This window comes from Sceloporus occidentalis, unplaced genomic scaffold (genome assembly GCF_023333645.1).
Source record: "Sceloporus occidentalis isolate IW3139 unplaced genomic scaffold, rSceOcc1.0.p SCAF_6, whole genome shotgun sequence".
Lineage (NCBI taxonomy): Eukaryota > Metazoa > Chordata > Lepidosauria > Squamata > Phrynosomatidae > Sceloporus > Sceloporus occidentalis.
Genome location: NW_028316986.1, coordinates 124,411,681 through 124,435,424, shown reverse-complemented (window position 1 = coordinate 124,435,424; position 23,744 = coordinate 124,411,681). Strand labels below are relative to the sequence as shown.

Sequence of the window (23,744 nt, the reverse complement as noted above, 5' to 3'; positions counted from 1 at the left end):
TCAAGTTGTAGATATTAATCCATGGATATGGAATTCTTGGATATAAGGGCTGGCTGTATGTGTGAAAAACAAAACAGAAAGAAAAGGCAAAAGCCAATTAGCTTGCCTCACCAGCTACCCTGACATGTTGGAAAATCCTAGATCAAGTCATTAGACAACTGGAGACTGTTGAAGGAGAAGAAAGTCATCCTAGGATGCATTTTGGAAGAAGTATTTAAGTGTCTCTAGAAGATTCAAAATGCTTTTGTTTACTGATGAATGGCTTACTTGATCTGGTTGTTTCCTTTCACATGTGCATAATGTTAGTTTTGAAGAATTTTGCTGAAAGATGTCAGACTGCTCTTCTTTCTTATAATAGAGGAACTTATCCCTAATCTTTCCATGCAATTTCTGTCTCTAGTACCAAAGTTTCTGTTAAAGAAGTCATGCCCAGGAATACATCTACTAAATTAACCGAGGTATATTTGCATCTCATGCCTTCACATTTTCTATGGTTTGTGGGACAATGATGGAAGGCTACCTCATTCTTTTTGAAAATTGTTCGCTTATTAGAGCTCTCTACATCTTACCATTATGGCAGTTCTTAGTAACACATTTAGCAATTTTGCCAAAGAGCAAAATGAATAAGATGTGCAAACTTTTTAAAATCTTTGCCACCATGCTGAAACCTTTTAAAATTTCTTCCTTGCCATGTTCTATAGCTGTTCAATAACAATATATCTTTTAAGAAGTCTTGTGACATGAAAATTGCTCTTTCTCCTATACGTCTTCCCTTTCATTCCCTCTGTAAGCAATTACAGTTGACTCATCTTAGCTTCACACAGCTCCCAACCACTCCAACATTTGACAGGTGAAGTTCAATACCTTTGCTTTATATTGAGTCAACAGGAGTTTATTAGATGGGAACTGGTGATCCATTCCCATTTGTACAAGGCACCACAAAATAATTTTAAAAAGATGTGTCGGCTAGAGGAAGAAAAATAGTCATGTGTCTGCAAACCATTCTCTTACATAATATTACATATTAGAAATAAGGCAGTGTAATGTTGTTATTAGGGTATTGGTCTGGCACCTGAGAGATGTAGGTTCTACTCCCCACTGAGCCATGAAAGTCACCATATGGCCTTGGCCCAGCTGCAGTGTTGCTGAAATCCTGGAAGTGGTGTATGCATGACACATCCAGAGGTCAAGATAGCACACTATAGGATTTCTGCAGTACCTCCTTGCTCAGTTCACACAACTGCAAAATGATAGCTTCCAAGACATACTTTCATGTCTTTGGAATAGTGGCCAGGGGCAGGTGTCTGTGTGTGCATGTGGGGTGCTGAAGCAGGATCTAGCTGCAATAAAAAGCCAGAAGAATGGAACAGCCACCAACCTACCCCCTGGAACCTCCAGAGTATGCTAGTGTGGAGATCTGGGAAAATGAACACTCTTCCTTTCTCCTTGTTGCACAACTGAGACCATAGAATCACAGAAGAGACCTCAAGGTCCATCAAATTCAACCCCTTGCCATGCAGGAATACAGAACCTAAGCACCCCTGACAGATGGCCATTCAGCCTCTGTTTAAAAACCTCAGAAGAAGGAGACTCCACCACACTCTGAGGCAGCAGATCCCATTGTTGAACAGCTCTTACTGTCAGGAAATTCTTCCAAATGTGGCGGAGAAATCTCTTTTCCTGTAGTTTGAATCCATTGCTCCAGGTTATAGTCTCTGGAGCAGAAGAAGACAAACTTGCTTCATCTTCAATATGACATCTTTTCAAATATTTAAACAAGGTTATCATATCACCTCTTAACCTTTTCTTCTCCAGGCTAAACCTACCCAGCTCCCTAGGCCTCTTCTCATAGGGCATGGTTTCCACATGCTGCCTAGGGCACCCACTGCTCTTATCCTGGTGTAAATATTCTGGTGGATCTTTAGGGTACATTGGCCTCTCTCAGCCTCACCTACTTCACAGGCCTGATGTCTGGTAAAGTGGAGAAGAGGACAGTTGTGTGGGTTGTCTTGAGCATCTTGGAGTGAAGATGGGATAAAAAGATAAAAAAATTAATAAACAAACAAATAATACACTCATTCTATGTTCTAAGGTCAGCTAAACAAGTTTCATTCAAAAGCTGGGAAAGACCAAATGGCTATCCTGTAAAATATACTGGTGGAACAGAGCCCACTCTTTGTTCACATATTCCACCTAGATCAGAGTGACACAATCACAGGGACAAGTGTAGTACCATGCAGGGATAATGTGAAGGAGGGCATTTCCACACTGGCAGAGAAACTAATGTTACCCATTCCCTTCCCTTAGCAGCCCAAAGAAGCCTCACCAGCTGTTATACAAAAAGTCAGGATCGCATTCTGAGTGGGGACAGCTTGTGGAACAAGGAATTCAGGGGGAGAGCGGGATGTCCCAAAATTGTGTGGAGGCATCTTCCACAAGTGGGAGCTTCACAAGGTGTACCTGCTTGATTTTGAGAAACTCCTCTTTCCCCCTTGCCCTGCTTTACTACAGTTCATCTCATTCCATCCTGAGGGGTTGTTTTTTTTTTGGGGGGGGGGGGGAGAGGGATTGCTAATGATAATTATGATAATGATAATAATAATAGAAACAACAACAACAACAATTCAGGTGGAGGCAGAATTTTGAATGGTTCTCAAAGTAGACAGATAGGACAGGGAAGTTATTTCCAGGAACTCCATTTTTCCCAGAGCAATATCAACTGATACTGAAATATGAAGTAGACAGTCAGTATGCAGAAATGGCATTTATACGTAGTAAGAAAGCCTGTCTTGAATCCCATTGTGGAGGAAGGCAGGATATAAATCCAGCAAATAAATAAAATAACAAATAAATAAATCAGAACAAGATGAAATATGTTGCTGAATCAGGTTAATGTTGATTGTTGCTGTGTGCCTTCAAGTTGTTTCTTGGGCTAAGAGTGTGTGATTCTCCCAAGGTCACCCAATGGGTTTCCACGGCTGAGCAGGGAATCGAAATCTGGTCTCCAGGTTTGTAGTCCAACACTCTATCCACTACTCTATGCCAACTCTGTAAGGACTGCTTAGAATAACATTATTTTCCAATTTACGGGAAGCAAACAACCAGGATTTGATTACAGGGGGGCCAAGGGAATTCACCATGCTTTAGATCCAGATGTATGTTTCCAAATTTATGTCCCCCCCCCCCAATTTGGTCAGCCCCCATAACCAGGTCAGGACTATGTTAAGCCTTCAGATTTCTGGGCCAAGCCCCTTGTGATGCCACAAGAGGTTGGCCCTGGTGATTTTTGGTGACTTTAAAAAGAGGCAGCCCCTAGTGATGCCTCTAGATATGATACATTTAGCATCATCCAACTGAAAACCACCAAGTATAGCAACTAAGGAAAAAATATACAGTTGGCCCTTTATATCCGAGGGGGTTCCATTCCAGACTTCACCCCCCTGTGGATGCCAAATATCATGGGACTTCAAGTCCCATTCTTTTCAATGGTAGCACATGTGATGGGTATCTTAGTGTGGCCACATGCATGCACTGCCATTGGGAACATCTGCGGATGCTCCACTCAACAGATAGTAAGCCCACAGATGGAAAGGTATGACTGTATAACCACAAATCTAATGGCTGCACTTTTACCCTTTGATTCATCTCCTTTACCACAAAGACTGGAGAAGAGGGAAAGGCTCTGAGACTTGGCAACTTAACCCATCAAATAACCCCCCTCTTGGCAATAAGCCATGGTGGCAATATAGTCGTGGTGCCTCAGTAGCAGTAGGAAGAATAAAACAGGGAGGTCTCACCCCCCCTCCATTCCTTTCCTTCGTGACAGCCCTTGAGGAAACTGCACTTCCCAAGACACCTGTGGACCTTGTGTCCTGGCAATATGGCAGGCACTAGATGTTAAGAAAAAGAAACCTTTCATATAAATTTTTTTTTAAACCATTGGGGAACTGCTGGTACTTACCTAGTAAGACTGTTAAAGTGGGGCAGGGGTTTCAGTAGAGGAGGGTGCTGACTACATCAGGTGACACATCAGAGGGTGGTATCATCTGTTGTGCTGGTGGGAAAGGGCTACCTTCTGGGTCTGGTAGCTCTGCTGGTCACCTGGAGAAAGCAAGTCTTCTCCCACACTCAGCAGCTCCACCAGACTCAGAAAAGGCTTCAGGGCAGCAGGAGCAGCTTACTCTCACCAGTGGCTGCTGGCGGGACTTGGCTGCCTTCTGGGTCTGGTGGCTCTGCTGGCCAGGTGCTAAGGAGAATTGCCTCCTTGTCCCACATGACCAATAGCTCTGCCAGACCCAGAAAAGGCTGTTGAAGAGAGGATGGAGGTATTTAAAAATGATTCGCACTGGGTGTCAAATATATTGGTATGCCACTGATTTGGGGAAATATTATAATGAGAGCTGGATTGGTAGCACCTGAATTTGTAATGGTTCAAAAATAAGGCATGCACTGCCATTCTTCTCCAATGTATAGCAGGATTAGATTGTCAAGTAGACCTCAACCCCTGCCTCAAGCCCATTGCCCAATGTGTTTGCTGTTCCCCTCTGAGGAATGCACCCTACCTCCTTTTTTCTGTTAAAGTTGGCTCCCAGATTTGAGACATGACTTGAGACCTGGAGTAACAGACTTGAATACATCACTGCTATCTCCTGAACATGGACACATTCCATAGCTATGGCTAAGACACTTATGCTCTAGGAAAGTTTCGGGTCAGACCAAGACCTTTTTCTGCCTGAGGTAAAGGGCAAGATCACACCCTCTTCTATTCCAGATACAGAAGCAAAAAAATAAAATAAAAATTAAAAAAATTAAAAAGGGCAGTTCACTCTTTGTGCCAAGAGGACAGAGTTCTTTAATGCACCTCAAGATAGTAAACTAGCTTAGCAGTATAGGCCAGACCATGAAGCACACAGAGCAGTACTCACCAAGGGTCAAAGGGATGGAAATGCTTTGGGAAGAGTGAAGGCTGTTACTACTACACCACCATTTGTCTTATTTTGCCTAATGGCTGGGCTGACCCTTTGAAAATATTACTTAAAGATTAAATTATATTCTAAGCAAACGTGGCGTCATTCATATCTGGACAGTTGTAGAACCTAGTTTTAGGACAAGGGTTGAATCATGGAACATGTGAAGTATGGATGGGCATCATGCAGCCCTTCAGATGTTGTTGGGCTGCAGCTCGAATCAGCCCTTGCCAACATAGCCAATGGTGAGGTATGCTGGAAGTTGCAATCCAATAACATCCAGGGAATGGCACAGTTCTTTCTCCTGATGTAAAGTAATAATAAATAAAATTTTATCTGGGTATCCTGTACTGAATAATCACAGCTGAACTCCATCACCACCACCCAACCTCTACCTTGGTGTTTCTATAGCTAATGACAGGTCTTCCAATCAATCCTGGGCCTCAGCATTCCTGTTTCTGAAGCACCATGTAAAGGAACACTCCTATTTTCCAGTAAGTAATAACCCCAGAAGCATTAATAGTTGACTTGATCCCCCCCCCCCCCCCAGTCTGGATGTGAAACTTAGAACAAATATTCTATTTTACTTTATAACAACTGCTGCAGTAGCAGGTAACAGTTTTTTGTTGTTTGTTTTTTGCTGTGCAAAAACTGTAGACATATACCACCTTTTCATTATTCTTCAATTGTAGATAACCAGACATCTGTCACACTCCAGTCATCCTTTAATACTGAACATTTTTGTCATTTTATTTTTTTATTCTTCACATTTCTGTGTAAATATTAATTCACTATTTCCCCTCAATGCTAACTCCTGCCACATACAGTGCTGTCCAGTACCAGAGTCAGCCATTTTCTTTGGTCAACAGCCCTCAATATTAGCATTCTATTTATATCAGAAACTGAGATAACTGCCAGCCATCCTAGGTGTCCTAGGTGGGTACTTTAGGACAAACATAGTGTATGCATAGTTTTTTGTGGGTTTTTCGGGCTATGTGGCCATGTTCTAGAAAAGTTTCTTCCTGACGTTTCGCCAGCATCTGTGGCTGGCATCTTCAGTGCATAGTGTATGCAATTTATGACAGTAATTTATGGCAAATTCAATGGGACACATTCTTCAACATCTGAGCTACTGGAGCCTAGCTTTCTCAAGGGGCTTTACAAATCAGAACAAAATTAGGCAGCCCTCTCCTTGGGTTGTAAAGGCAGGGATGCATCTTTTGCACCTTTATGAGCCAATTAAACTCCTGGATACATTCTAATATGTGTGAGAATTTGGAGACATGGATGGATGGATAGAATATTATTTCTGTGCAGAAAAGTCATGCATATTGGACAGAAAGCATGTTTTCTGCATAGAAAGTATGTTTCTGCATAGGAAAAAAACATATTTTTATAAAGATTAATACTTTCTGAAGCACAAACAGTGATCAGAAACTGCACTAAAATCTTCATGTTCTCATCCAGATATTTCAGGAATTTTTCATTCTTGCAAACAAGAATAAACAATGTGATGATTTGCAACTCTACATGGAGGCAGGAGATTGACCTGTTTAGCTGCCAATCTTTTCTTTTCCAAACTTTCCATCTTCCCTGCCTTATTAGACTTTTAGATTATGCAGAGACTTCTAAGTATGCTTGGCTGACATGAGTAAAAATCCCTTCATGAATTTTTCCTGCTCAACACAGAAATGTCTTTAGAAAAGCTGCTATACTAGGGCTTGCATCTACACCTGTGCCCCCAGTCCACAGTTTTAACCCTCATGTATGCAGATAAATGCCTTTAGGGGCTAAAGCTGGGGTGGGCAGTGCAGTCCCTAGGTTGTTTGTGATCCCAAGCCCATTTCTGTGGCCCTTTGTCCCTGCCAAAAGCCCCACTCCAAAAGAGAGGGCCATTTCCTTCTCCTGGAAGGCTTCAGAAAAGTTGAGTTTATGTCTCACCAGAACAGGATGTTCCTAGGACTCTTTCACACAATGCAATTGTAACATCTTGGTTCCACTTTAACTGCCTTAATATCATCCTGTTAAATCCCGGGGTTTGAAGTTTAGAGAGAGGAATTTAGAATTCTCAGCCAGAGAGCTTGTCTAGCATCTCTTCAAATTACTAATGCCAGGATTCAGCAGGATTCAACCACACCAGTTAAAGTGGAATCATGGTGTTACAACTGTGTAGTGAGCTTTTGCACTGAGCTTTCATACCTGGTTAGACTGAAATATGAGTTATAGCATAAAGAGTGATAATACATATGCAGGTAATGTAGAGGAATACCATAATTTGCAATAAGCAAGAGGGTAAAATGAGTGCACTGGTACTGAATAATTCTAGAGGAAAAGGGGAATAATTTTCTGAAAATTAATCCAAGGATGGAAAGCTATGGGAAAAGCACATTATTTCTATACTATAAGATACTTTCAAGTTACAGAGGGGAATGCTTGATTGATAAATGTGTCAGATTGCTTTTTGAGAAGACCAGTAACACATTTGACAAGTTAGATAAATTCAGGGAGAAAAGCAGTATTGGATCACAATCCCCCTTTTATAACAATTATCAAGTGGATAATTTTATTACCTTTTTTATACTTGCGACCAAGCAATCTGAAAACCAGAATTAAATTTTCAGCAAGGTACTGCTGATATTTATACCAAGAAGGCAAAATAATTAAATTCAGATTGGTATTTAAATATGGTAGATGGATATATCCAATCAAGCATATGCTTATATTACAATATGCACCCTGGAACAGAGCCTGAACAAAGAGATAATACATGAACCTGCCTGCTGAAAAAGAACACATACCAGTGCTAATCATATGCTAAATGAAACTGCTCATTTTGGGTTCAGTGGCTACTCCAGTTTGCTCTTGTATTCCTAGTTATAGGATAAGTGTGTTCCCTGTTCAATCCAATGGAGGGAGAAGCTTCATGCCCAGATATTCCCATTCAAAGAAGTTTATCGCATGGGGCATAAACCGTTCCCCGTTCCTGGAACAGAATTGGGACGCAATGGGAACGTGCGGCGGTGGCGGCGTTCCTCCGTGCGATAAAGTCGCGTTTTGGGCCCCAACCGGTGCCCATCGCGCTCCATGCGCGCCCACGCTCGTCCCCGTTAGAACGCGCTGGGGAACGGTTTATGCCCCATGCGATAAACTTCAAAGTTAATGCCTGTGCTTCTCCTTGTTTAGAGCTTTGTACCTGTGACATTCAATGGACCGGCCAGATTAGAACTAAGATGTCAAGCCAGCCTTATAAATATTTAACCCTGCTTCTCTGGATGGACAGATGGTTAAACCTTCCATTTTACATAGCTAGTCCTCAGCTCAACTAGATGTGCTGAAGCAACAGGCCATCAGATAGACCTTAATGTTTCAGATACTAAGGGGAAATATAAGACCAGTGTTGAGGTCTCAAGGAGTCCTGCTCAGTCTAAGAACAGTGCATCACAAGCATCTTTCCTTTTTTTGGATGAAAAATAGGGGAAGGCACAGGAGACAGATTAACTACATTAATTTTACTACAAGTAATTCTGTTTTGGGAAACTGTTTATGCTCATTTTGATAACTTTACATGACTTCTATTATTTATTATCTTCCTTTATCAGCCTTAGCTGGAACCTGCAGAGTGAAATTCTCTCTACTCAGTCTACACACACTGCAGCCATTGAATAGTATAGTAAGGGTATGAGGGCAACCATTTAACCTTAGTCTTACAAATCATCACTGGTGTCTCTTACTAACAATGTGCCACATTAAATTGACTACAGGCTTGATCTAGAAATGGCTTGAAATCAACACACAAATCTCTGCATGGCTGCCAACAAGATGGAAGCAGTGGGGTAGAATTCATTCAGATGAACCTTGGTTTTTGGAAATGAGATTGGAAGCTGGTATGATTCACTTTCTTGCCTGACTACTGCACCTCAGTAGACACTTGTTCCTCCTCTTTTTCCCTCCATGAGGCTGAAGTTCTGTTCCAGGGTGCACCTTTGGACCTCCATTTATTTTGAGCTACTGCTCCCAGAAGCCCCAGCCAACTTGGCCAACTGTCAGGAATTATAGGAGCTGAAGTCCAAATCACCTGGAAGACCAAATGTTGGGAACCATTGTTCTAGGATCAAAGCAGAAAGGCCCTGGAGAAACACTTACAGTGCCAGGGATAAGACAGAAGGGAGACTATGATCTGATCTCCCCTCTGAGGTCAGAGTCTCTGTAGAAACCTCTATAATGCTGGGTATGGACAGGAGGGACCCTTGAGAGCAGGCTTCCCCTTCCTTCGAGCAAGATTTACCCTCAGTCCTGTGGCCCTAGAAACACATCCTGGCATCCATAGGGGTGTAGCCTGAGTCAAATTATCTTATGACCCAAGCTGTCATGTTTTTATATGTGTAAAAAATAGCTTAAACCAAATCTACATTAAATGCACATATTGCCTTGGTGAAAAAGCACACTAAATGTGACAGTCACATTCCTTCACACCCCGCTGAAAACTCAGAAACTCTTAAAATTATCAGTTTTAAACACAGACAGTATAATCAAGAACATAGTGAGCAACAGCAGTTTTCTGCCAAGAGTACAGTAATTTAGGACACCATCATTTGATTGTGACCTATTAATTTGGAACATTACTGGGCAGAGAGCCCTTTACTGGTGGTAACTGTCCTGCTCTCCAGACTGCTTTCTTTTCTTTTAGTTTTCTCTGCTGTTATATACCCTATTTTTCTCAGAACCATAAAGCAGGAAACATTGTAGTATCAAGGTATCAACACACAATATAGCCATATCTGTCTAAAGTAGTTGCTAAACAGAGACTGTACAGACATATTCCATATCTGTAAAAATGGTTTTAAATATTTAAAGACTTTTCCAGCAGATTACTGGTTTAAATATTATTATAAGATACATCATTATGGCCAGTTCATTCCCTTTCTCAGAGATGGGGACATTTCCAGAAGTCACAATTCAAGAAAACAGACAAGTCGGTCCTAATTCTTATAACATAGAAGTGGTTCCATGTATGTAATTTAGCAAATTCTCTTGCTGACAGCATTTCACTTGTGAGGAGAAAATTTAACTCATAAACCAACTCGGGGCAATTTAAATCTCTATGGCATGGAAAAACCAAGAAAAAATTCTGGTTGAGGATGTCTTGGTACAAATATATTTAACCTTCTACTCCAGGCCAGTTATATAAACAGAGATCTTTAATAGTTGCTACACACAGCTGAGTTAGAGCATGATGATGGGAAGTGGAAAGCCAGAAGTAATTAGGATGATTTCTCAGAGCACATAGAAAGCTTTTGTCTGTCTGACTGAATAAACTGGTGAATATCTATTCTCTGAACTAAAATCCACATTATGCCTCTGTTAATAAATGTTGCATGGCCCTCCTATTCTTTCTGAAAAGAGTAAGAAGGAGATGATCTCAAGGCATAAGAAAATTAGGCAAAGGAAAACGCCACACATTTGTATTCATTACTCAGGAAGTGCTATCCCAGAAAAGACAACATTTGGAACAAATGTCAGCCAAAACCTTGGATGGCATGCCATGCCTTAAGATTTTTCAGAGGAAACTGGTCAGTTTCTGATAAATCATCAAGTGATGAGACATCAGTAAATGGTTGAATTGTGCATGATATGTAATTGAAAGTTCCATTAATGAATACATGTTTTCACCATTATATATTATAACAGAACTATTTACATTTGGTAAATTTCAAGTGGTCCTTAAGGCATTGGCATGTTCTATGGAGTAAATGTAGCACTGTTACAGAGATTTTGCCTATTTGCCCCATGAGTGGCACCTTGAAGCTTGGCATTCATTGCCAATCTCTCTCTCTCTCTCTCTCTCTCTCTCACACACACACACACACACACACACTGTCAGGGGTGGCACAAGACATTTTGCTGCCTTGTCTGCATCCTGACTCTCCCAAGTCATTACCTAAAGCCAGGTAAATGGTTTTAGAATGGGAGGCCCGAATGAATGAATGAATGAATGAATGAATGAACAAATAAATATTGTACAAGCACCTCTCCCCATCTCTGGCAATAAATTAAATACCTTTTCTTGAAATCCAAAATGTCTTACACCAGACTGTTACTTCCCTTTGTGTAATGGTGGGGCAAGCCCTGGCACTGTATCCATAGAAGCAAATGGTGGTGGGAATGTGTGCCCTTTCATTTCTGTACACCCTTGGTAGTTTGAGCCATTTGGTTTTGACCAAACAATTCAGCTGTGTTTTGACAAGTACTCCAAATATAAAAGGTAATATTAATAGATTCCCCCCCCCCCCCACCATAGTCTAGACCAAGGAAAGATGGATCACATAACTCAGTAACAGAGGATACAGTTTCCAGACAGAAAGGTATACGTTCAATTTGTGGCATCTTCAAGTAGGATTGAGAATTGCCCCCTCCCCCCCATGTCAGCACTGACAGTTAGGATAGATAGTATCAAAGACCTGTGTTCTTGATGTAAGATGTAGCCCTACATTCCTAATGTGAGTGAAATCATCCAGAAATATTCTAAGAATGGGATATTTCTTTCACTTTCTTAAGCAGTATGGTTTACACTGGCATGGCACCTGAAGGACTTTTGACTGTGGCAGGTCCTTGGTTTTTTACCATTCAAGGGATCTTCATGATTGGGTGTTCTTATTTATTTATTTTTATTCATACGTTTTAATTTTAAAAATATATTTTATTTATATTTGTTTTATTTTGAATGCTATTACAGTTAGTTAACCTGAGTATCATTTTTTTAGCAGAAATGTGGGACATATGTGTATTAATAAATGGATGAGATGAGATGATTGCTTGGAGGGGAACTACAAAACACAAGAGAAAGCCTAGTTTCTTTATATCCTGGTACAGGTTTAGTGTCCCTTATCCAGAATGCCGAAATTAAAAATCTTCCAAAACTTTATTCATGGGTGGCTGAGAGAGTGATATTTTTGCTTTCTGATGGTTCAATATACACAAACTCTGCTTCATACACAAAATTATTACAAATATTGCATATAAAATTTCCTTCAGGGTATGTGTATAAGGTTATGAAACATAAATTAGTGTGGTGTTTATAGACTTGGATCCCATCTTTATGTATAAACAAACATAGGTATTCCAAATTTTACAAAATCCAAAATCCTTAACACTTCTGGCCCCAACCATTTTGGATAAGTAAGATCCAACTTATGCTGGCATTTGGAAAATCATTGAAGTGTTGCCTTCAAGCCAAGAAACTATGTGATACAGCATTTTTATGACACTTAGAAGAGATGGATGAAATGTCCATTTCTGGCTGCCACAAAATGAGAGCCCAAGTTTTTCTTGATGAAGTAAAGGTGGGAAGTGCTACTGTATGGGAGGGGAAAATGTGGTTGACTCCTCCAGGTCTCCCACAATCGTTCCTCGACCCAAAGCTCATTTTCTAGCAATAGCAATTTCCCACCAATTGCTCCACCATTTCCAAATAAACCAGAAGGGGATGTCAAATCAGAATAGATCCTGGGGGTGGAGCAGAATAAAATATCCCTGGGCCCTGGAAGCTGTCTACCCCTTCACAAGAGAATGTCTTCTGCATGCTGTTGGAAATATAACAATCTATATTATTGTTGTTATGTGCCTTCAAGCCATTTCCAACTTATGGCAACCCTAAAGAGAACTTATCATGGGGGTTTCTGGGGTTGAGAGTGTGACTTGGCCAAGGTTACCCATTGGGTTTCGATGGCTGAGTGGGGAATTGAACCCTAGAGTTGTAGTCCAGTGCTTAAAAACTACACCCCAGTGGTTATATAGCATTTAATATTCTGAAATTTTATTTATAATAAAAGAAGCACATTTATGCCTTGCTAGCACTTGGATGGTATAGGATTGGAGAATGCATTTCTCTTGTAACTGTGCTTCAAAAATTTGATGCAGCCATAAAATAACACAATAGGTGTGCATTTTCCCCCTGCAAAGGTGCATGTCAAATTCCTCTTGGAAGGCTGAAAGCTGTAAGACCATTTCTAAGGGCAACTGAGTTCCAAAACCAATACAATAAAATACAATGAAATAAAAATTAACTGTCTGTTGCAGAAGGTCATTTAATTGGGGTGTATTGACTTCTATTGTAAGATCATTTTATGATATTTTAATGACATATGTAAAACTGTTTTAAATTAATATTTTTAATATGATTGTTTAATATCTGTTTTTAAACCTCTGTATTATCCATTGTTTTAACTGGCTTTTATTTTAACTGAGAACTGCCTTCGGTACAATATGGGGAAAATGTGTGATATTAAATATTACATAAACTAACTAACTAACTGAATAAATAAATTATAAAGCCAATGGTTAGCAAAAATGATAGGTAACCTCAACATGAGGAAGTGACTTCTAGATTATATTTTAGATTGCAATATTTTTCTCTTGTTATAAAGTAGTCTGCACACCACTTTACTTCAATAGCAACTTTGCCATAACCCTTATGGCATCTGATGTGGTTTGCCATGTGGATACTTCACATCCCATTGGCAATGTACAAATCACTGGCAGATGTTCTGGAACCTATCAGAACATCTGCCCGAGTTGGGCCCGAGTTACTTGAGGGACCACATCTCCCTATATAATCCACCCCGCATACTCAGAAAAACCGGGAAGAACTTGCTAGAAATTCCATCACCTAAATATGCTACTACATCCCAGAGGGCCTTCTCAGTAGCGGCCCCACAAATCTGGAACAGTCTTCCCGAGGAACTCCGCCTGATCACCCCCCTAGAAACATTCAAAAAGAGGCTAAAAACTTTCCTCTACTGTCAAGCCTTCCCCTCTGGAAAATGAAGTTGTGTATTTTGATTCCATCAACCTTCTGCCTCACCCTTTCGAATGATTGTTTTAGATTTGTATATTGTATATTGTGTTATTGGTTTTATCTATTTTATTTTATGATGTGTTTGTAACTGGTTTTGAGTTTTGTGTACACCGCTTTGGTCTTCTGGAAGAGCGGTATAAAAATAAATTTTATTATTATTATTATTACCACTGCTGGTATAGAAACCGTCCACAGACAGGTGTGTGAGAAGGCAATCCATATTAGAGTTCATTCAATAGCAGCTGCGCCATTGCTGCTTGTCTTTAACCCAGTGGTGGGCTCTGTGTGACCCTTCAAATGTTCTTCAACTGCATCTCCTAGCATTCCTCAATATTGGTTATGCTGGCTAGGTCTACTGGATATTTCAGTTCACCAACATCTGGAGAGCCATATAGAAACATGGAATCATAGAGTTAGAACAGACCATAAGAGCTATCCAGTCCAGCCTCTTAATTCCCACCTCTTGCATCATGAATCCTTCTTCCAACCCCCCGCCCACCGCATCTAATTACATCTGGTTTTGATTGAGCTGATATTCCCACCAACAACACGGAGGGAGAGAATGATCAGCCATTTATTTCCGTGTAGTAACTTCCCTTTTTTCTTAATCTTGGCTAATATATAATTTATACTATGGTTGACTCTCAGTCTGTCAAGTAAGTGCATCTTAATTGCTGTAAAATATCCATGTAAATGCAAAGGCATTAGCTTCCTAGCCACGTTTTGCTTTGAGTTCTTGCCACAGATAAACATTCACTTTTCCTTGCCACCCATATGTCCCAATTTTTAAAATAGTATTAAAGGATTACATTAAAGGGATTCTAAAAAATGAAAGAAAGAATAACAAACAATGGCCTAAAAAGTCAGCTATAAATGTCCTTATCACTTAGCCAAATTATACTCTCCTCTCAACAAATGGCCTCCACAGTTGATTAAATCATTTCTCATTACCTAACGGGCATCTTAAAAAAACAAAACCTAATGGGTACACAACTCCATCTGCAAACATGTTTTTAAAATACTGTTGTCAATACAATCTCATTGTTCATATATCTCTACTCATTCTGAAATGGCAATAAGAATGTATTTGACTTTTGAATTTTATCTGGATATATGAAATATAAGTAGTGAATATGTATTTCTAGATTACTTCAATTTTTGTTTTGTTTTGGCAGGAACCTGCTGGATATTTGAGACCTAATATGTTCATTTAGAGTGGGATGATTTTTAAGAAAAAGGATAAAAGGAAAATTAGCTCAGTAGCAAAGCAAACAGTATCCCACCCTAAATATGACAATTTTCTGCCAAAAAAGCAATAGTAAAATATAACAATGCAACACATACATATTACTTAGTAGAGAAATGACATCAGGCTGTGTGAGATTTTTCAGAAAACCAGAACGGGAAAATATTCATTTCTGAAGCATATTTAATACCATGAAATGGTTCTATGCTAGATAACATAACAAAGTGATCCTTCATTTCAGTGTTTGTACACATTACTTCATCACAAAACCCCTACATACTCATACCATTCTATTATCTTCACCAAAATTCTTGTCTTTTTCAGCAAACACCATCACAGTGGATTGACTCTAGATTTGGTCATACTTTAAACAGGCTCAGTGAAATCAATGGGACTTAAATTAGACAAGATTCTGTATGAATCCCATTGATAATTACCATGGCTAAATCCAGATACAAACCAATATTTTTATACTTCCTGTGCTCTGCTGATTTATTATTACTGTTATTTACAAATGTGTGCATGTGTGTATTCACTTTTTGCTTTTAAGTACATCTTTTTAAATTTTAATCTACAGAAGTGTCAGTTCATGAAGGAGAAACACATTGTGCAGGGGTCCCAATCCAGCTAAATATGAGCATAACTTTCTGTAGAAACCAAAGGCAAATGTTTGTAATGGTATGTAGTCATTTGCTACCTCTAGCTGAACTTCTGAAAAGTCATGCATACTTACTTTTTGGCTCAGGTGTGTTGTTTTTGGTGTGTCTGTATGTATGAAATTGCAAGAGTATTACTGAGAAATCTAAACTGCAATGTGTATTCTTCAGAGGCCAATCTACTTGAGTCAAGCTATACAACTCTTATGCCTATATAAAGCAATCATCCTATGTGTACTCAGAATCACCCTGGGAATTTTTAATGAAGGGCAGCATAAAATATATATGGAATAATCATAACTAATATAAACATCTGTTAAATTCTATTGTAATGATTACTCTTAGTTTAAAGCAGAAAGGTTCAGGGCTAGGATAAAAGCTTTATTTTTATAGTCATGCAGCTCTAAGAAGTGAATCATGTCATTTTCTGTTCCCTTAATTCTCCTGCTGAAATTCCACCCACCCATTGACCGATGAAGCAATGTCAAGCAACAATACATTTTAAAGGACACTTACCTGTACTTCCTTGGACTTGGAGTGCTAGGCAAACTATGAGAAATATGAATCCTGTTTTTAAATTCATGGTGCTTTTTTAAACCATTCACAGTTTTCAAGGATGGTTATGCAGGCTATGAAGAAGTAGGTTTGGCTGAATAAGTTGTTTTTAAGGAGTTGACACCACTCAAATGTCGTACCAGCTGTGTCCCAAAACCAAGGTGTTCAGAATGTCCTCTCATTCGCTATGTAGCAACAGATGGAGGATCCAAGAGTTGAACAAACCCTCCAGCTCATCCCACCTCTCACCCAAAGAGAACGAAAGTAGGACTGGAGTGAGAATTCTGAGAAGAGTGACGAAGTTTAAACAACAACAAAAAAAGCAGTGTCTGTTTCTGGAATAAGCTGTTTATCTGCTGCTCAGACATAATCCCTCTTATGGTCCAGCTGGGAGAGCTGCCTTCATCTTATTAACCTTCTGGAGTGGCATCTGTCAGCCCCAGAAGACGTTCAGTAGCACCATGGTAAACAACAGAAGTCTTCTTCTCCTGACCATTACTTCTCAACCCTTGCCATTTGGACATTCTAGTCATGTGGCCTATGCCACACTGAGATGCATCATTAAAGGACAGCAGCTGAGTTTGCTTACTTCGATGAGATGCATTCATTACTCATGAACTTTCCTTTGGTAAGCTAATGGTGCGGAGGCTTGCGGTTTGAAAACTCTGAAAAGGCTGCTTTCGCAACGTCCAAACAAGCAATGTCATTACTCAGCAGGAAAGTTCTGTAATAATCACAACTTGGAACATCCAATTCCAAATTAGATTACAGAAGTGGGAAGGGAGAGATGGGGGATACGGATGCATGAGTGGGGCCTGGAGGGGAGGGGAGAGCAATGATAGTGAAAGAAATGTACCTTGCATTAGCTGGATGCATTGCAGAATATAAAACACAAGAAAACAGAAACAAAAAACAACTACTCAAAATAAGCATTTCCTTCCATAAATAAACATTCCAGTGAACAAAGGGATCTTGTAGTACCTTTGAAACTAATTGAGAAAAAGAAATTTATAAAATAAACTTTCGTGGACTTGGTCTACTCTATCAGATCCATCTGATGGAGCAACTGAGTCTATGAAAGCTTATTCTACAGATGTCTTTCTCTCCATTTCAAAGGTGCTACAAGATCCCTTTGTATACTGATACTGACAAATACAACTATGCCTTTGAATATCTCAGTGAATAATTATAAGTAGGACTATTGCAATGTGTGTGTGTGTGTGTTTCCATCATACTAGGTCTCTCAGTTTGGTTTGATCAAAAATGGGTTGCACATTTTCCAGATAATCAGGGATAACCATGGAACTGGCGTTTTCCGTTTCTTGCATATCTTCTTTGTCATAAGCAGGCTTCACACTGTGAGGTTATTCACTGCCAGCAAAACCCTTCCCTAGCTCTGCAGGAAGAAGTTGCTCTAAGAGCAACCTTCATTTGAACCCGGTCAGGGTTCTATTTTTTACCTGGGATTTAAACAATGGCAAAAGAAAACAAAGATCTTCCTCTTCTATCTGCTTGGAGCCACAATTGCAAAGCTGCTGACTGAGACCAACATTTGACCTGCCTTTCTTTCCTATTGGTTTATCTCTCTGCATGTGCTTTTTAAAATAGTTTTTAGGGGTATTGATTTTTATTTCCCTAGCAAACATTTCTTACAACCTTCTGGATATAAAGAGAAATGTCTGTTCCAGCAAATCAGAAAACCTGAACAAAACAGCTCTAGATGTATTCTAAGGCAAGCGAATAATATCATCATCACTATCGCTATGTAAAAAGGAAGAGAGGGAAAAGGAATGTAGCAACACTTTTAAGACTTACTGGTTTTTGTTTTTGAATGAGCTTTCATGCATATAAACCTACTTCTTTGGATGCTTACAGAGTGATAATAAATGTTTAGGTGTAAAGCATATATATATATATATATATATATATATATATATACACACACACACACACACACACTTCAGTGAAGTGTGATAGGATTCAAAAGGATGGAAATTATGACATTTGTCCTACATTCTCAAAGGGCTGTGTGCAGATATACAGGTGTTTCAGATCTTTACAGTGGTCAGTTAGGGTACACTTGCTTACCAAAAGTCAGTTCCTTGGATGAGAAGATACCTTTTGTTACAGTAGTGAGGACTTTTCTGTGAATATATGTAGTGTGCCATGAAGCCATTCTCTTTGTTCATACCTTTGCTAATGGACTGAGATTGGTAAATATAATTCAATTCAGTTATTTTTTTCTTGTCTTCCTTTGCCCTGTAGCCAAGACATCAATTATGAAAAGATAATGAACAAATCAGGGGAACATTATCATGGTTAACAAGAAAAAAGCAAAACATAATGAAAACATAATGTGTGATATATTAACTTACACACTTAATCATTATAATACAATTGGCCCTCTGTATCCACAGATTCTTTATCCATGGATTCAGCCATCTATTACTTGAAAGTATTTTAAAAAATCCTAAAAAAACAAACCTTGATTTTGCCATTTTATATAAGGGACACCATTTTACTACACCACTGTATATAATGGGACTTAAGCATCCACAGATTTTGGTATCCACAGGGGGTCCTGGAACCAAGCCCTAGCAGATACCAAAGGCCCACTGAACATGTTTACTCAATAGATGTTTACAAGAGAAAACCTGCCTATAATAAATTGTCTGTATTATATATGGTATCACACAAAAATCCTTGCACTGGTATATGCCAGAGAAACTCTGTCTTTAAGATTTTAAGTGTAGTATCATGGCACAAAACCCAAGAAAATACTCTGCAAAATGTTTATACTGCTGACTTACAATTCACAGCTAATGAGAGCCTGGGGTGCAAATATACATAGAAATGAACCCCACTGAACTCAGTGAGGCTTATCCCTTGATAAACATGGGTAGCATTGAACCTCACATATGTTTTCCTGATAGGATTTGTGCCTTGAGAGCTATCTGTAAATCATGAATATATTGCGGTGCCTTATCTGTAGTTCCACTTAATTAAAAATGTGGCAACCAAAGTTGATAACTGCCACTGTGGAAGCAAACAAGGATGACAAATACTCATTATAGCTAAAGCAATGCTATCAGGGGACTGTTGCTTCTCTAAGTACTGCTGTGTTTAATTATAGGTCACTGTTAATTAATCCAGAAGTGCTTCTTCTAGACGGTTTGCTGTCGAAAACAATTATATAATCTTAAAAGAGGCATTAAAAAAAAGAATTTGCTGCATTTCAATAACGCTTCATAAACTTACAAGAGAAGCAGAAAAGGACCATGCTTTGAGCTGAGGCACCCATTCATCCAAGAGGGGGACATGGCCAGAATGCTGGAGCATTTCACTTCTCACTGTGGAGAATGGAGCTACATTGCTCAAATAAGATATACCTGCAACAATCACATGCTCACACAAAGTAGTTTTGTATTTATTTTTCAGCCAGAGAAGCATTTCAAATTCAGATACAAGGTTGTCTTGTCGTCACCTGGGGCCTTTACACGCTACACAATTATAGCAATATAGAGCAACATGATCCCACTTTTAATTGCTATAGCAAAATCTTATGATATCCTGGGATTTGCTGATTAGGGAAGAGCACTTAGAATTCTTGGAAGTAGTATTCTAGGGGCTCCCCAGACTACAAACTCCAGGATGGAGCCATGGCAATTAAAGCAGAATTGGACAGAAAGGGTCTAGAAGGAATGGCTGTGGTACCAGAGCTGTTTGACAGAGATAGCTAAATATCTCGCAAAACTAAAAATCCCAGAATTCCATAGCATTGAGCCATGGCAGTTAAAGTGGTATTAAACTGCATTAATTCAGCAGTGTTGTTAGCATACTCTACACCCCTCTTGCTGGATATGGGGTTTCATAATTAATATCTAGCATAACTATCTGTAAGCTGCTCTGAGAGCCTTTACATGAAGAGCGGGGTATAAATACCATCAATCAATCAATCAATCAATCAATCAATCAATAAAAATAAATAACTAGTAACAGAACTGTGCAGAAACAGGGTGGGAAATGTGTAGCAGCTTGTCCTCTGTTTTCATGTTTCTGTGCATCTGAAAAGTAAAAATACCATCTCAAAGTGGTGATGTGGTAATACCAGCTATGCATATAAGATAATAAAGACACTAAGATGCATAGTGTAGGGGGTGACATTTGAGAAACCTATAGCAAATCTGATTCCTTGCCAAATATATTGACTGGCATCCTACAGTGCAGTTATGGATTTGCGGCCTAGAGTTACATATCTGCAACCGCTCCATATTCAGCTATCCTCTCTATTCACAAACACAGCACTATTGACACTATTTCAAATGTCCTCTCAAGCCTTTCCAGGGGGCTGAAACATTATCCTGCTGCAACCTAGTTGCCAACAGAACAGACCTCTGTGGATCAGTGTAGCTGTTGGCTGTTAAGGTAGATCTGCAGAGTCAGGTTGTGAGATGAAGGATAGTTACACATTTGTAACTAGTCCTATGATGTAGGATCACATAATTTGCATTTGATGTCCTGACAGTGCCCCGACTTTCCCCTGAACTTGCACACACACACATTTATTGTCATCTATGTCCCAACTGACCAACACCTGAAAGTACTGTATATAATTGTGTTGACCTCATATATAAGTTGAAGGCAGGCTTTGGGACCAATATTATGGGTTTTGATATGACCCATTGATAAACCAAGAGTAAAATCTAGGGGCATGTAACAAAGAATATAAAGGATGAAGAAAAGGAAAACAATGCCAAAGAACTTACAAAATTCTGGCAGGCATAACTGTTTGTGTTTAAAGGCTGGCTAAATGAGGAATGTACAATAGTAAAAGGTGGCTGTGCAATATGTGTGTGTGTGTGTGTGAGTGAGAGAGAGAGAGAGAGAAAGAGAGAGAGAGAGCAGTTATGGGTGGGGGTAACAAAATGCTCACATGTCTACTCTCTCAGTGCTTCTTTGAGGAGAAGTGCCAGTGACCTGACATTTTTCTGCCTTGGCATTCAAAGAACTCAGAAGCAACAGTGCATCAGAGGGAGTAGAGGGGTCCGTGCCACTTTTAAGTGTTCCTGGGATGGACTAAGTTCTTGCTTTCACCACTCTAGTCAGAGAACTGTCCTGGTTCCATTTTTGATGAGAGTTAAGGTACAGTCTTTACTACATGGACCCATGGATGAGTTGACCCAAGTTTTGTGGGTTGATTTTTTGACTAAAATTTCTAGACTTATATATGAGTCTATCCAGTAGTTAGAAAAAATATATATAGAGAAAATTTCTTTTTGGATTACACCTCCCAATAAGCTATGATTGTAATGGACACTGACAGATAGAGGGAACTGTCTTCAAAGAAATTTACCAGGCTCTGGTAAGTAGCCATTCTTCTCACTTGTGCTGTCCAAGTTACCATTTTATCTTTCCTTTCTCATTCATAAGGTCACCATAAGTCAAAGTTGACTTGGCAGCAGTTAGCAATGACAAAAGCAATAATCAAAGGAAATGTAGCTTTATGCCCTCCATTTATGTGTGACAGGATTGATTGCTTAATGTAGAGGAATCCTCACCTAGACATTGCCTATTCACAAAAAGCATGGAATACCCATTTCAGAGCTTTTGTTCATGCCTTGGTGAGCCAGGTTTGAGCTAAGGTTCTACAGTGTCAGTGGCATTCCATACCAGGGCATCACCTGGTGCAGGGGGGTGGGGCTTCAGGGGTGGAGCCAAAAGGGCACCCACCCAATTCCCTCATGAGTAAAACCACTTGAGGCAGGGACAGGGGGCTCCAGGCCCTCTCCCACGTGGTTTTACTTGCAAGTAAAGCTGCTGGTGCAGGGATGGGGGGCACTGGCCCCTCTCCCTCCCTGAGGTGCACCATGGTGCAAGAAAGAATGAATGGTTCTGGTATATATAGGTTAAAACATCCCTTAAAGTTACCCAACTTCTTACAGGACTACTTTTCAGCTAAATTCCCCCAAATACCAAGGAGATTCTGTCACTGTTGGTGGGACCCCAAGCCCCCCCTTTTGGGTAACGCTGCAGATTGCTACAACCTGATACCAAACATCTGAGTTTCTTCAGCCCTCCTTCACCATGCTCCCAGTGTCAATGCTGCTAAAAATTATCCAGCTACACAGAGGACAAGGAAGACAAAGGGAGGCTGGATATGTGTAAAAAGACTGTGTAAAAAGGAGCTTATCTGTCAGACACTTTGTTAACTGAGATATGCTTGTGATGTATTAATTTTTATTTATTAAACAACAGTATACCGGAATTATATTGAGGTACATCTCTGGGCATTTTTGTCAATGGTTTGTAGAAACCCTCCTGCATCAGAGGTAGCAAGAACAATGTCTTCCGTTGCATTTCTTCTCTCCCTCTGCAGGTTACAACAGTCATTCATAAATTGACAGGCAGAGTTCTGAATCAAGGGGAAACACTAATATATAAGGATCATTTCACTCATTAAGTAATCTGACTCAGAGTTGGAAAAGAGTTAAATAATTTAATTATGACCATCTGGTCATCAAGTGGTATTATTTATCAGTCAGTAGAGAGTATGAAGATTTTCACACACCTTCGTTATATTGTTCCTTTATCATCCCAAAATGTAGTGGAATTGTCAGAACAGATAGACGATTCCAAAATATTTTCACATGAGGCTGTTGGTGTTCTTATTGATATATCAGAATTCAGCATTAAAGATTACAAAATGATTTCAAAACAGCTGAATTGTTGAATTCTGATATATCAATGTTTTAAGAACACTAACAGCCCCATGTGAAAATCTTTTGGAATTGTCTATCTGTTATGACAATTCCACTACACTTTGGGACGATAAAGGAACGATATAATGATGTTGTGTGAAAATCTTCTATGACTATATGAAATATATTTCAAATATATGAAGGGTTGGGGAGTGCTAATGCACTATGCAGCAGGAGTAAAAGGAGAATTAAAACTTTCCTTTAGCAGGGCAAATGCTCATCCTAGGTTTGTGCTCTTGCCGTAGTGACAATGAACACACGAGAAGGGAGAGCAGGGATGAGCCTATTAGTTTTGTCTGCTCTCTGATCACCCTCCACATATGGGGTCGGAGAGCGTTTCCTATTATTCCAGGTGCCCAGATAATTTGAGAGTTATTGTTGTGTGCCTTTAAGTCGTTTCTGATTTACGATGGTCCTAAGGTGAATCTATCATGGGGTTTTCTTGGCAAGATTGATACAGAGGAGGTTAGTGTTTCCCCTTGCCTGCCCCTGAGGCTGAGATCATGTGATTTGCCCAAGTGGCTTTCATGGCTGAGGCAGGAATCAAACCATGGTCTCCAGTCATAGTCCAATGATCAAGCCACTCTGTCATGCTGGCTCTGAATTTTAATTTAAATGACAAGAAATATTATAATGTGAAGGGAAAAGGCCAGGACTTGAGAAAATGACTTTCTTGGTTTACAACTCTCAGAATCTTGCAAGCACCAT

General features: G+C 39.6%; 1 protein-coding gene across 7 annotated transcripts in view; it reads right to left on the bottom strand.

The window, feature by feature from the left end:
* The window catches only part of IMPG1 (interphotoreceptor matrix proteoglycan 1), a 131,600-nt gene extending 114,794 nt beyond the window's left edge, over positions 1-16,806 (bottom strand). For 5 of the 7 annotated variants that reach the window (XM_089530885.1, XM_089530886.1, XM_089530890.1 and 2 more), the window contains exons 1-2: positions 16,240-16,806; positions 1,952-2,017 (exon numbers count right to left, since the gene is read on the bottom strand). In XM_089530885.1, coding sequence (XP_089387011.1) covers positions 1,952-2,017; positions 16,240-16,306 — 133 coding nt within the window. In that variant the 5' untranslated portion in view covers positions 16,307-16,806. The remainder of the gene's footprint in view (positions 1-1,951; positions 2,018-16,239) is intronic. The other 2 variants (XM_089530889.1, XM_089530888.1) reach the window with 1 other exon arrangement.
* Between the last annotated feature and the right edge of the window lie 6,938 nt (positions 16,807-23,744).